Raw genomic sequence first — 12,104 nt, forward strand, 5'->3', positions numbered from 1 at the left:
TTAGCGTTATTACTTATTAGATTTCATTGTTCCGATGATTGCTATAGAATCTAATAAAATATTTAGACTCTCTTGTGATTATTACTATTATTGTTATTGTGATCATTATTATTAGAGAGGTATTTGTTAATATATTACCGTCATTATCTTGTAACCATTATTAGAGAGCTTTTTCTTACTGTACGATTGGAATTGTATGGATTCACATGAGGAGTGCTGTTATTTGTGAATGATTAGGAGTTTGTGACACAAATGACTTTGTCCATGAAAATGTAAATATGTTGAAGAATTATTCATCGCTGGGTTACACATTCATTGCCTAAGAAATAAGAATAATAGGATTATAAGTACAAGTAACTAACAGAGCTAGCTAAAAGGCCTTTTTCCTTAAATAGAACGTGTTGTAAGGCCTGCTTCAACAAGCCCACAAAAGTGCCCAACTTTTTTCACATGAATCATACATTAAAAAAAAAAAGAAAATTGCCAACCCCGTTCATACACTTGCTCACTGCATTTAAAAAAGAACCTGTTCACTATCTAGACCGCCCATCATCTAATCCTCTAATGAAAGCCAATCTCCAGCTCACCGTGTGTCCCCCATTCCCTTGTCCCTTGAGAGCTCAGAACATGAGAGAGTCTCCCCCTCCTTTTGTCATTCACCCCCACGCCGGAACTGATGTGCCACAATGTAAGCCACCCCCACTCTCTTAGGAAATACTTTTCATTTTCCAGCCTTCGGGGTGTGTTCCACTGCTCCTCCTCCCCAACACCTTGCCTTCTGTTAGGAAATAGCTTTCATTTTCCACCTTTGATTTCTCGAAATTTGTGGTGTTGCTGGAGTCAATTTTTATGTTGATTGGTTTATGACCGGGTAAGGAACAAATTCGTTAGGTATTAACTGAAATGTTAAGTTAGTGTTAAGTGGCTGCATGTGTTGAATTGGTTTGCTTTGTGTCTTGAATAAAAAATGTCCAATTTCTACTGAGCTTCTAATTTTCATGAGTGGCCATAATTTTATGTGCTGTTTGGGTGAATTCAAAAGTTGATAGGCGGAGGAGGTGGTTAGATAAACATGGGAGTGGTTAATTTGGTTTATTGAGTTGCTTTTGAATTTTTGCATTGTTTTGTAATACCAGTAGCTTCCGTTAATTTCGTTGATCCGGTTTGATGTGGTCTGTTAAATTGCTATGGAATTCTTGAATCGATTGGTAATACATGTAGCATGTGTGTTGTTATCGTGTTTGGGTATAACCAAAGTATGAAGTGGTTGATTCAACAGTAGGTTACGTCCGTTTTTTCATTGTGTTGGTAATTAAGCATTCAGTTCATGTTTACGTAGCGGATCCTGATATTTAAATTTTCGTTTCTAACATTACTAACGTCCATTGCAGGGAGGTGTTGTTCGAGCTAGGAGGCTTTGAGATTGTTAGGGGGGTATTCATCTCTTTGGCCCCCCATACACACCCCACCCAGATGTGAGTTCCACTACTTGCTGCACACATCTTCGCGCACACACACGTCTAACGTAGCCAAATAACACGCAATTTTATTCTGGGAAAAGTAACGAGGTTATCAATTCTGATATCTCTTCATTTTGTATAGCTCATCAATACCTCGTCCATGATTGCATCACTGAGAGCTGTAGGAAACAAGGCCCCTAGGAGTTGGTATTTTCCATATGACTTTGCCGCTGCTGTGTGATAAACCCCAATTTTGTGGTTTATCTTGTGCTTAATTTGGGGGATTTTATCAACTTTTCTCACATTTATTCAATGAAATAGCATGGTTTTGTAATTCTCCTTAAATTTGTGCTTAAGTGTGAAAACATGCTTTTTAGGCCTTTAATTTGCTACTTTTAATTCACCTTTGATTTCACTAGATACCTTGATGTGTTTGTTAGTGAATTCAGGTTGAAAAGAGCTAGGAATGGATCAAAGGAGTGAAGAGAAAAGTATGCAAAGTGGAGAATTCATGAAAAAACAAGGATTTGGAGTGCATATACATCGACGCGCACGTATGACAGACGCGCACGCGTGGGACGTAAATTGCCAAGTGACGCGTATGCGTGATCCATGCGTACGCATCGCAGTTTGCACGTGACCTCATTAAAGTGAAGTCGCTGGGGGCGATTTCTGAGCTTTCCAGGCCCAAATCCAACTGATTCTAGAGACTATTTCATGTAGAATTCAAGCTTGGGCAAGGGGGAGCACTTAGTTGTAGGATAGCATCATGTAGTTTAGTTTTCTAGAGAGAAGCTCCCTCTTCTCTCTAGAATTAGGGTTCTTAGGTCAATTGCATCTTAGATCTAGGTTTAATTTCTTGTTCTTATCTTGTTTTCTTTACAATTTCTTGTTTCTACATCATTGCTTCCTTAGTTTTACTTGTTATTCCCTTTATTTTGTTGCCTATTTTGATGTTGATGAATTCTTGTTGGATTTGGTTTTCATTTACTTCAATTTTATGTTTTCATGTCTCTTCCATGTTTATCTTCATTGTTATTGTTAATTTCTTGCTTATGTTAGTTATGGATTTCTTTAATTCTTGCATTTGGTGATGTTTACTTTTATTTCACTCTAGGTGTTTGATAGAATGTTTCCTCTAGTTTTTGAGTAATTTTCTTTACTCTTGGCCTAGGCTAAGGAAATTGAGTGACCTTGAGTCATTGGGTCTCATTGAATTGGTGATTTGAGAACCCTATGTGGTCAATTTGATAACCATTAACACTAGCCTACTACTAAGTCAATTAGTAGCTAGGTTAGGACTTATGGATTGATGTTGATCAAGCCATTTGATATACTTCAAGCATAGAAGTAAAATAAATGAGCTCGGTTCCTCATAATTGTCAATATATGGTTTGTAGACAAGGATGGTGATCTCAATTCCTATGTCTAGCCAAGAGTCGTTTTCCTTTGTTTTATTAGTTCTTATCATTTACTTTCTTATTGTTTACTTTTCTTGCTAATTATAAAAATCAAACCCCCTTGTTCTTCATAGCCAATAATTGATCACTTCATTGCAATTCCTTGTGAGACGACCTGAGGTTTAAATAATTCGGTTAATTCTTATTGGGGTTTGTACTTGTGACAACCAACAATTAAAATTTGATTGAGAGCTATTAGTTGGTTTAGAACTATGCTTACAGCGAAGTTCTTATTTCTATTGAGAAAATTCTAGACCGACAATAATTCTCTTATCACTGTGCTTTGCGATGCTCCAATCTCAGAAATACAACAGAAGTACGAAGGGCGCTGGATACCCAAGACCAACGACTTGGAACATGTAAGCGTGTTGTTTATTATAACAGTCTTCTCATCACCACTTGAGAGCAGAAACGTGTTTATTAGTGGCTAACCGATGCTGCCTGTTGTTTCGCTGCCTTTCACACCTATTTGTTGCAGGTATTTGTGCCAATTTGGGAACCCGTAGACGCTTGGTACGTGATGTTGTTGGATGTTAAGGCCTCAAAAATATATGCTTTAGACGTCAGTAGGTCTCCAAAATCCATTGTGCGAAGGGAATCAAACATGAACAAAATTGTGAGAAATGTTTAACCTACTCGTGTTTTAGTTGTCACAATTTTCATTTCATCCAGCAGCGTTGATGACTTAACATTTTTTTCTCAAGCGGCATGCTTTATAGAACATGTTCATCCACAGTAGGAACATCGTTAACTTCTGCCACACATCCCCTGACCCCTCAAATTGGGGGAACTACATCTACCCGGAGGGTCTGCCGAAAGACCTGCAGAGGTTCTTCCTTTTCAACTTCTTTAAAAAACTGAATATTTTTTAACCTGAATTTACATAGTTTCATCAAAATCCATGATGCTAACCAGAATTATATAGTGCAGAGTCCGGCCTATGGTGCTTATCATGGCTACAACACAAAGGGGGCTTCTCTACAAAAATATTCTGCCACATCGTATGCTAACCAGGATCCTCTTCTACTTCCTTATTTACTTAGTCCATGTTGTAACATGACTGCCTTCATAATACCTTTGCCAGTACATTCTAGCCAATACTTGTTCCCTGCTATTGTATTCGTAACCAACATCTTTTATGGAACTGTTACAGGGGAACTCTGATGAAGTGCAAATGAGAGTTGCGTTACACATTGTGTAGTCTGACATCAACCGGTACCGTGCTTTCGTTGAGAGCAAGGTAGAAGTTGTTTGGCAAGGAATCACATCTTCCCATGACAAGGAGTCCGTCAACAATGAAGGCATCTGATGGATTCATATTGTTGTAAATACTTTTGAACCAAATGGCGTGCTCTGCTTTTGTGATTCAGTGATTTGTCATTGTGTAGGTTATTGGGAGAAGTGGTTGTATTTTTTTGGGTTACATATGTAGTAGTAAGTAAGCATGCATGCAATGAACTCAATGTGGTGCATTTTAAATTGTCATGACAACTTTAATATGCCTTTTTGGAGCAACTAAACCATGGCCACCCATGTTCCCAGTGAGTGGCCTAATTTTAGTTGCCTTAGCTAGGGAGCACAGACAACCTCTCCCCTTTGCTGAATGTTTCTGTTTAATATATATAAGGCTACATCTAGTTACACCTTTTGGAGGTACAATGCTGAAGATTTCTTCACGTTTTACTGATCTGTGTATCCAATCTTCCTATGTAGTACTTTGCCATGAATTCTTTTTTATAATAGTACTTTTAACTACAGGAAGAGGGGCTCAAACCCCCAACCCTCATCTAAATTGTTACACATCTATTGCCTAAATGTCTCTTTATAACTGCAAAGTGAATCACCTTTCTAGTAAATTCAATGTTGAACACTTACAACAGATTCAGAACAAAACATTCTTTTAAAGGTCTTAAAACTACACATGCGTATATAGTAAAGACCCTGGAAAATTGATTGTTGTGTTTTATTTACTACCCCTCTAATCGTTGGGTCAAAATTCTTTAAGCAATATAGGCTGTCTCTAAACAAAATTGAAATGTGGGACAAGTTTCATCCATACGACATTAATCATGATGGATTTCAAGTAGTTTAGGTGTTACAAATAGTCCACAATATCAGTTCATCCCATAGTCCCTCACTTTACTCATCATGCTACTTACAATAACTACAAACAAAATGACAAATACCGATCCCGACTCAACTAATTGCTGGCCACACAGACTATAATAGCCTAAACCGCAACCACATGCACTTGTCATGTTACACATCACGGATCGTGCAAAGGGGTTGAACTTACATGCACAGTCTTCCTACCACTCTTGCTTTGGTTGTCGTTGCCGGACACCTAACAAAGACATGCAAATCAAAGACACTTCATTAATAAATCTCAACATTAGGACATGCATGTCATACGTGTAAATATGGTTTTATATAAAGATAATATCTAAATTTTATTATGCAAAGTGATATATTTGACTAAATTATTCAAAATTATACAGTGTTAGTATCTTCACTAACATGTTTGTGTGAGGAGTCAGAAATCTATCACAATTCATTGAAACTAATAATTTTTCAGCAGGTTGCTTGGTGAATGTATCTGACATGAAAAATCTTAAGTTGACTACAAAATTTTTCATTCCCAGACAATTTCATCTACTACAAGTCAAATTTAGAATATCTTCTTTTGTTATTAAAAAAAGGCATTTCACCTTTTAAACAAGATTTCTAGATTTTGACTTGTATAGATTTTTGTGACGACCATTCATTGGAGTCAATTGCTGACTTTTGTTTATGGTTTTAAGCTTGAAATCCAAAACCTGCACTAGTTCCAGTTCAAACTAACTCTCAACTTGGATAAAGTGATACACTAAAAATTGATGTATTCCAACAATTCATTTCCTTGACTGAATTTTTTTATGTAACAAAGAAGGTACAAAATAATTTCATTATAGGACACTTTGAAGGATGAAAAAGTACACAAAATATGTTATTACCTCTATTTCAATCAATTCTTAATTAATCTAAAGAATACAATGCTAGGAAGAAGCATAACTCAAACTTTTTGAATCATATTGATTGAATGCATACAATGCACACTATGTGGAACAAAAAGGTTTAGGCTTGGAGACCCTAACATGTTCGTGCATAATCTGTTAGAGAACATGTTTATTCTAAAGGCTATCTCATATCACCTACGTGGATTTTGCAAACATTTTGCAAACTTCATCAATAAATCTCAACATTAGTACAAGCATGTCAAACGAGTCAATCTCATTTAGTTATTTGACAAACCCCCTGATTAATTCATCAAGAAAGTCAGATTTGCCAGGTGAACACAAACCTTTTCAACTGATTTTGTAATTTAATCGCACAAAAAACTCAACTAAGTTTTTTGCAACTAATTATTAAATCAGAGGCTATACAACATTAGCACCCATGTAAATTTCCTATTACACCCCAACATGTGACAACCCGCATCATAGAGGCAAAAGCCCTTTCACTTGCATACATCACAACTTAACACACAAACTTTTGCAGGTAGAAAATTCATTTATTCATATGTACTGTGCCACGACTCTGTGAATCATCCCGGGGTACAGCGGCTTCAGCGAGGTCCTGGGTACACAACGGCTGGCTGCACGGACCACTCGGGCAACGGGTTCGACGATGGCCTACTACTCCACAGTTGCTGCACTTGCACCTCTTTATTCCCCTACAACCAAAAGACTCTTGTGCATGCCCAGTTCCCTTAGTCTGAACCGCAACAGGATCACCTACTCCATCTTGGGCACCAGCGGCAGTCCATTGGCAGCGGTCCCAACACCATTCTTCATTTCCAACACATTAGTTTCCTCAACTATCCTATCCAAGCAACTCTTGAAATTATTCTCTCGCATACACGCAACTCTTGCCAACCGCTTAAAATGTTGTAGGAAAGCACCCATGCAGCTCCTATATACCTCATTCGCTTCACCCTCTTCATTCATGATGGAAGGGCCCTCGAGCTCAACTTTGGCCATCTTCGACCAGCGTTACAACACCAGGCTTTCTGGAAGAGAACCTATGTCTAACTGAACCAACACTGCAAGTATGTGGACGCAAGGTAGTCTGAACGACTCCATCCTCATACAACTGCAAAAAAAGGAATCTGTCCCAAAGTGGTGGCCAACAGTCCACCTGAATAGCGGCCTGCGATACTTTTGTGTCACATAAACTCTCCGATCCTCCAATTTGTTGCACTCCACGATACTAACCCGAACATTTCTTTTTAGCGCCTCTCTAAAACGCAAAAATATTTCCCTCGTGTAGTTCAATGCACCAGACTTCTCTAGCCCCGGGAACTGAGTTTGAAGAATCGGGCTCCCATACAATGACCTGAAGTCAAGCTCTTCCTCATTATCTATCAAGAAATCAACACACCGTTGGAAGTTCGTCACGAAATCCAATATTCTGTATCGCCTCTCCACAAACCTCCCCATCTTTGCATGCAGTGACTCACATTGTGATGTCGTCCTCAGGCCAGCATAAAAGAACCTGCGTATGTAAGCGGTAGCCCATGCCATCTTCTTCGTGTATAAATCCTTTACCCACTCTACTTCCCTGACAAGACACTCATCCATCATTGCCTCCCATTGCCTCACAAACTCCTCCACCTCCACGTCGGCAAGCATGTAATTTCTAAGCAGAGTTATGAATCGAGGCTTGCACACATTCATAGTTGCATTTTTTAATAGGTGCCACGCACATAGCCTGTGATGAGCTTCTGGAAACACTTCCTGAATGGCAAACCGCATTGACCTATCCCCATCAGTGATGACTGCCTTAGGTGCTTTCCCCCCATGCACTCTAAAAACTTGCTCAACACCACACATACGACGCTTGTGTTTCCAAAGACACCATGGCTGTGCCAAAGACACAGGTTTGGTTATGGTGGTTCACCCCGAAGAACACTATCACCGGCAGATTGTACTTGTTTCACCCGTAAGTTGCATCAAATGCCAAAACATCACCAAATATCTTGTAATCATCCTGACTACGCCCGTCGCTCCAAAACAGATCACACATATTTTGCTCAGTCCCAACCTGGTACCGCTAATACATATTACCATCTCTCCTGGCACAAACATTGAAATACCGTAACACGGCATTCACATCGCTGCTTTGCATTGCACGTTGCCGCCTAACCACATTATACATATCTCTCTTTGTGAACGTAACTAGGTTAAAACCCCCAGCCTGAGCAGTAATAGACTCGTAAATTTTGGGAATTGAAATTCCAACCTGCCTTAAACTGTCCATGTGGGCTCTATCAACATCTGATAATTTCCTATATGCTGGCAGGTATGACACAAACTTTGCCGGGAGAAGGTCGTGGTTATGCTCATCAACAAAACGACACACATACCAATTGTTGCTTTCGGCTTTTCGCTTTATCCTCATCTCTGCTTGACATCCACAGCGGGTAACAACCTTGTGCTCCCTCTTCGTGTCACATAAACTCTCCGATCCTCCAATTTGTTGCACTCCACGATACTAACCCGAACATTTCTTTTTAGCGCCTCTCTAAAACGCAAAAATATTTCCCTCGTGTAGTTCAATGCACCAGACTTCTCTAGCCCCGGGAACTGAGTTTGAAGAATCGGGCTCCCATACAATGACCTGAAGTCAAGCTCTTCCTCATTATCTATCAAGAAATCAACACACCGTTGGAAGTTCGTCACGAAATCCAATATTCTGTATCGCCTCTCCACAAACCTCCCCATCTTTGCATGCAGTGACTCACATTGTGATGTCGTCCTCAGGCCAGCATAAAAGAACCTGCGTATGTAAGCGGTAGCCCATGCCATCTTCTTCGTGTATAAATCCTTTACCCACTCTACTTCCCTGACAAGACACTCATCCATCATTGCCTCCCATTGCCTCACAAACTCCTCCACCTCCACGTCGGCAAGCATGTAATTTCTAAGCAGAGTTATGAATCGAGGCTTGCACACATTCATAGTTGCATTTTTTAATAGGTGCCACGCACATAGCCTGTGATGAGCTTCTGGAAACACTTCCTGAATGGCAAACCGCATTGACCTATCCCCATCAGTGATGACTGCCTTAGGTGCTTTCCCCCCATGCACTCTAAAAACTTGCTCAACACCACACATACGACGCTTGTGTTTCCAAAGACACCATGGCTGTGCCAAAGACACAGGTTTGGTTATGGTGGTTCACCCCGAAGAACACTATCACCGGCAGATTGTACTTGTTTCACCCGTAAGTTGCATCAAATGCCAAAACATCACCAAATATCTTGTAATCATCCTGACTACGCCCGTCGCTCCAAAACAGATCACACATATTTTGCTCAGTCCCAACCTGGTACCGCTAATACATATTACCATCTCTCCTGGCACAAACATTGAAATACCGTAACACGGCATTCACATCGCTGCTTTGCATTGCACGTTGCCGCCTAACCACATTATACATATCTCTCTTTGTGAACGTAACTAGGTTAAAACCCCCAGCCTGAGCAGTAATAGACTCGTAAATTTTGGGAATTGAAATTCCAACCTGCCTTAAACTGTCCATGTGGGCTCTATCAACATCTGATAATTTCCTATATGCTGGCAGGTATGACACAAACTTTGCCAGGAGAAGGTCGTGGTTATGCTCATCAACAAAACGACACACATACCAATTGCTACTTTCAGCTTTTTGCTTTATCCTCATCTCTACCTGACATCCACAGCAGGTAAAAACCTTGTGCTCCCTCTTCCAATCCTGCATCTCAAGCCATTTTCTATCTCTAAATCCTTCTCTGTTGCACAAATACGTGTATCGCACGATTTCACCATTTCTATTCTTCAGTTTCTTCCCTTGTCGCATGCCAAAACCACTATATTGCTCATATTGCTCATAAAAACGACACACTTCATCCGGGTTAGCGAACTCCATCTCCAATATATGTGCACGACCAAACACTACATGTTCAGCATTGCTGTTCTGCTCACAGTGCTCTTCATTGGGTGATTCTTCCCCTTCCTCTGTTCTATCTCTAAATCCTTCTCTGTTGCACAAATACGTGTATCGCACGATTTCACCATTTCTATTCTTCAGTTTCTTCCCTTGTCGCATGCCAAAACCCTTTGCTCGACTATATTGCTCATAAAAACGACACACTTCATCCGGGTTAGCGAACTCCATCTCCAATATATGTGCACGACCAAACACTACATGTTCAGCATTGCTGTTCTGCTCACAGTGCTCTTCATTGGGTGATTCTTCCCCCAACTCTTCTTCCTCTGTTTTCATCCCAATGTCCAGCAGTGATTCCTGCACAGACAAAGGCTCATTAGTTACGGTTGCCGCTCACAATGTTAAATTACAACTCAAGGAAAACCCAGTAAAATATACACCAATCCCATTCGTACCGTTGCATCGATATCTCCGGTATCCCTGAAGCCATCAAAATTCTCTTCCCCACAAGCATCCAATCCAGGGATCGTTCTGCTACAAGAAGACATTGCAACATAAAACCGCTCTGCCTCTGCTAATACAACTTCTCCAAGAAATCTATTACTCATAAAACGCTTCACCAAAACTGCAGCAAACCCACAAAGCATATTGTCAGTATCCGACCGCAAAGAAGAACATCGACATACCACGTAAGTAACACCACTGCCGAGACTCCCAACTTAAAGGTGCCAAACATAAACTAAAAAAATCACCCTCTTCCACACTCACACTACAAAGAACCTTACATAAGCAACTTCAATCCCAACTCAATAATCCATAAACAAAAACTATCCTCAAGTACCGCCACCTAAGGCTACGCAACACAGTTACTAAGAAACATCATATGCTGCCATTATCATTATGACGAAATTACAGTGTCAAACAATCAACTTCATCTTTATTTTTAGATAAAGACTTCATGCTTCCAAAGATAAACCCACCAACCAAAACACCAAACCCAAACCATTCACACTACTCACACTCATGCGCCCATCCCTGATGCACAGAAACTTGTCTCTCAACAAAATTTCCTTCGGCAAGTATACCGAATTGTCGTCAAGTAAAAACTCACAATAGAGTGAGGTCGAATCCCACAGGGATTGATTGGTCAAGAAACTTTAATTAGAGGAATGTTCTAGTTGAGCGAAGCAGAAATTTGAGTTGAGTAATTACAGAAAATTAAATGGCGGGAAAGTAAATAGCAGAAAATGTAAATACTGGAAATAAATGACAGAATGTAAAGGGCAGAAGGTAAACTGCAGAATCTTAAATGGGGATTTGGGAATATGAGCATAAAAGTAAATGGCAGATAATAAAGAGAATGGGTAAGATCAGAAATGGGGAATTCATTGGGCTTAGGAGATGTTGTATTCTCCGGATCAAGTTCATTCTCATCTCTTCCTCAATCAATGCATTCATTGATCTCCTTGGCAATCTTAAGTGATTGGATTCCAATTCCTTGGCAACCCAATCTCTCTAAACTTGAACAATTGCCCAATTCCTTGATTTAATTGCTCATGAGAAGAGATGAAGTATGGTCACTGATTATACCACATGCATTTCCAAATCAAAGTATTGGTAGGATTATATGTCACTATCCATCCAAACCCCAATTTGGTCCAACATGAGAAAGCATTTCTAGCATGATCTCTTCATTCCTCTTCCAAGGTTCCGAAGAGATCCAAGTATGAATAGCTTCTTTTCCAAGACAACTACCCAATTGGATGAAGATTGAAAGCTTTCTAGTAAAATCAAGAGAAAAGAAAGAAGAAGAATAATGAAAACTATTATTGATCCATCAAATTACAACAGAGCTCCCTAACCCAATGAAAAGGGGTTTAGTTGTTCATAGCTCTAGAAATGGAAGACGAAAATGAAAAGTACATTCTGAAATTAAATCTAGAAGTTGCAGAGAAAGTAAAATATACAGAATGTAGTTCTCCACAAATGCCAAGCTTTTTTACTAGTTCAAAACTACTCCTATATATACTACTCTTCTGATCTTCTAGTTGGCTCTTCAAGTCTTGGATATGGGCCTTTGGATCTTTAGTTGAAGCAGTTACAGTCTTCAATGGGCTTAGCTTTGCTTGCAGAGAGAGTGTGAGTTAGGCATGGAAGTTAGTTAGGACGTTAGTGGTGTTAAACGTTTAGTGAAAATGTGGGTTCGAGAACGTTA

At 39.7% G+C, this 12,104-nt stretch overlaps 3 protein-coding genes and 2 long non-coding RNA genes across 5 annotated transcripts; 2 read left to right on the top strand and 3 right to left on the bottom strand.

Annotated features, from left to right (window-relative positions):
• Nucleotides 478-1,797, top strand: LOC107634315. Its single transcript, XR_001618839.2, has 3 exons — nucleotides 478-871; nucleotides 1,392-1,475; nucleotides 1,603-1,797. It is a non-coding gene; the product is annotated as an uncharacterized LOC107634315 (long non-coding RNA).
• On the top strand, nucleotides 3,207-4,706 carry LOC107634314. Its single transcript, XR_002359110.1, has 5 exons — nucleotides 3,207-3,279; nucleotides 3,399-3,536; nucleotides 3,625-3,749; nucleotides 3,851-3,921; nucleotides 4,074-4,706. It is a non-coding gene; the product is annotated as an uncharacterized LOC107634314 (long non-coding RNA).
• Nucleotides 6,952-7,791, bottom strand: LOC107632772 (protein FAR1-RELATED SEQUENCE 5-like). The gene has a single exon (XM_016336430.1). The coding sequence runs from the start codon at nucleotides 7,789-7,791 to the stop codon at nucleotides 6,952-6,954; it is 840 nt and encodes a 279-aa protein (XP_016191916.1).
• Nucleotides 7,895-8,359, bottom strand: LOC107632771 (protein FAR-RED IMPAIRED RESPONSE 1-like). The gene is made up of 2 exons (XM_016336429.1): nucleotides 8,045-8,359; nucleotides 7,895-8,002 (listed from the first exon to the last, which is right to left on the bottom strand). Exons 1-2 carry the CDS (start codon nucleotides 8,357-8,359, stop codon nucleotides 7,895-7,897), a joined length of 423 nt encoding a protein of 140 aa, XP_016191915.1.
• LOC107632770 (protein FAR1-RELATED SEQUENCE 5-like) lies at nucleotides 8,356-9,075 on the bottom strand. The gene has a single exon (XM_016336428.1). It carries the CDS (start codon nucleotides 9,073-9,075, stop codon nucleotides 8,356-8,358), a length of 720 nt encoding a protein of 239 aa, XP_016191914.1.

The sequence above is a fragment of the Arachis ipaensis genome, chromosome B03, assembly GCF_000816755.2.
Source record: "Arachis ipaensis cultivar K30076 chromosome B03, Araip1.1, whole genome shotgun sequence".
Lineage (NCBI taxonomy): Eukaryota > Viridiplantae > Streptophyta > Magnoliopsida > Fabales > Fabaceae > Arachis > Arachis ipaensis.

Excerpts from the sequence above, each read along its gene's own strand:
- LOC107632772 (XM_016336430.1), bottom strand. The coding sequence starts at position 7,791 with ATGTGTGGTGTTGAGCAAGTTTTTAGAGTGCATGGGGGGAAAGCACCT.
- LOC107632771 (XM_016336429.1), bottom strand. The coding sequence starts at position 8,359 with ATGAGGATAAAGCGAAAAGCCGAAAGCAACAATTGGTATGTGTGTCGT. Across the intron at positions 8,003-8,044 it reads CCGTGTTACGGTATTTCAAT|GTTGGGACTGAGCAAAATAT; the intron begins GTTTGTGCCAGG and ends TAGCGGTACCAG.
- LOC107632770 (XM_016336428.1), bottom strand. The coding sequence starts at position 9,075 with ATGTGTGGTGTTGAGCAAGTTTTTAGAGTGCATGGGGGGAAAGCACCT.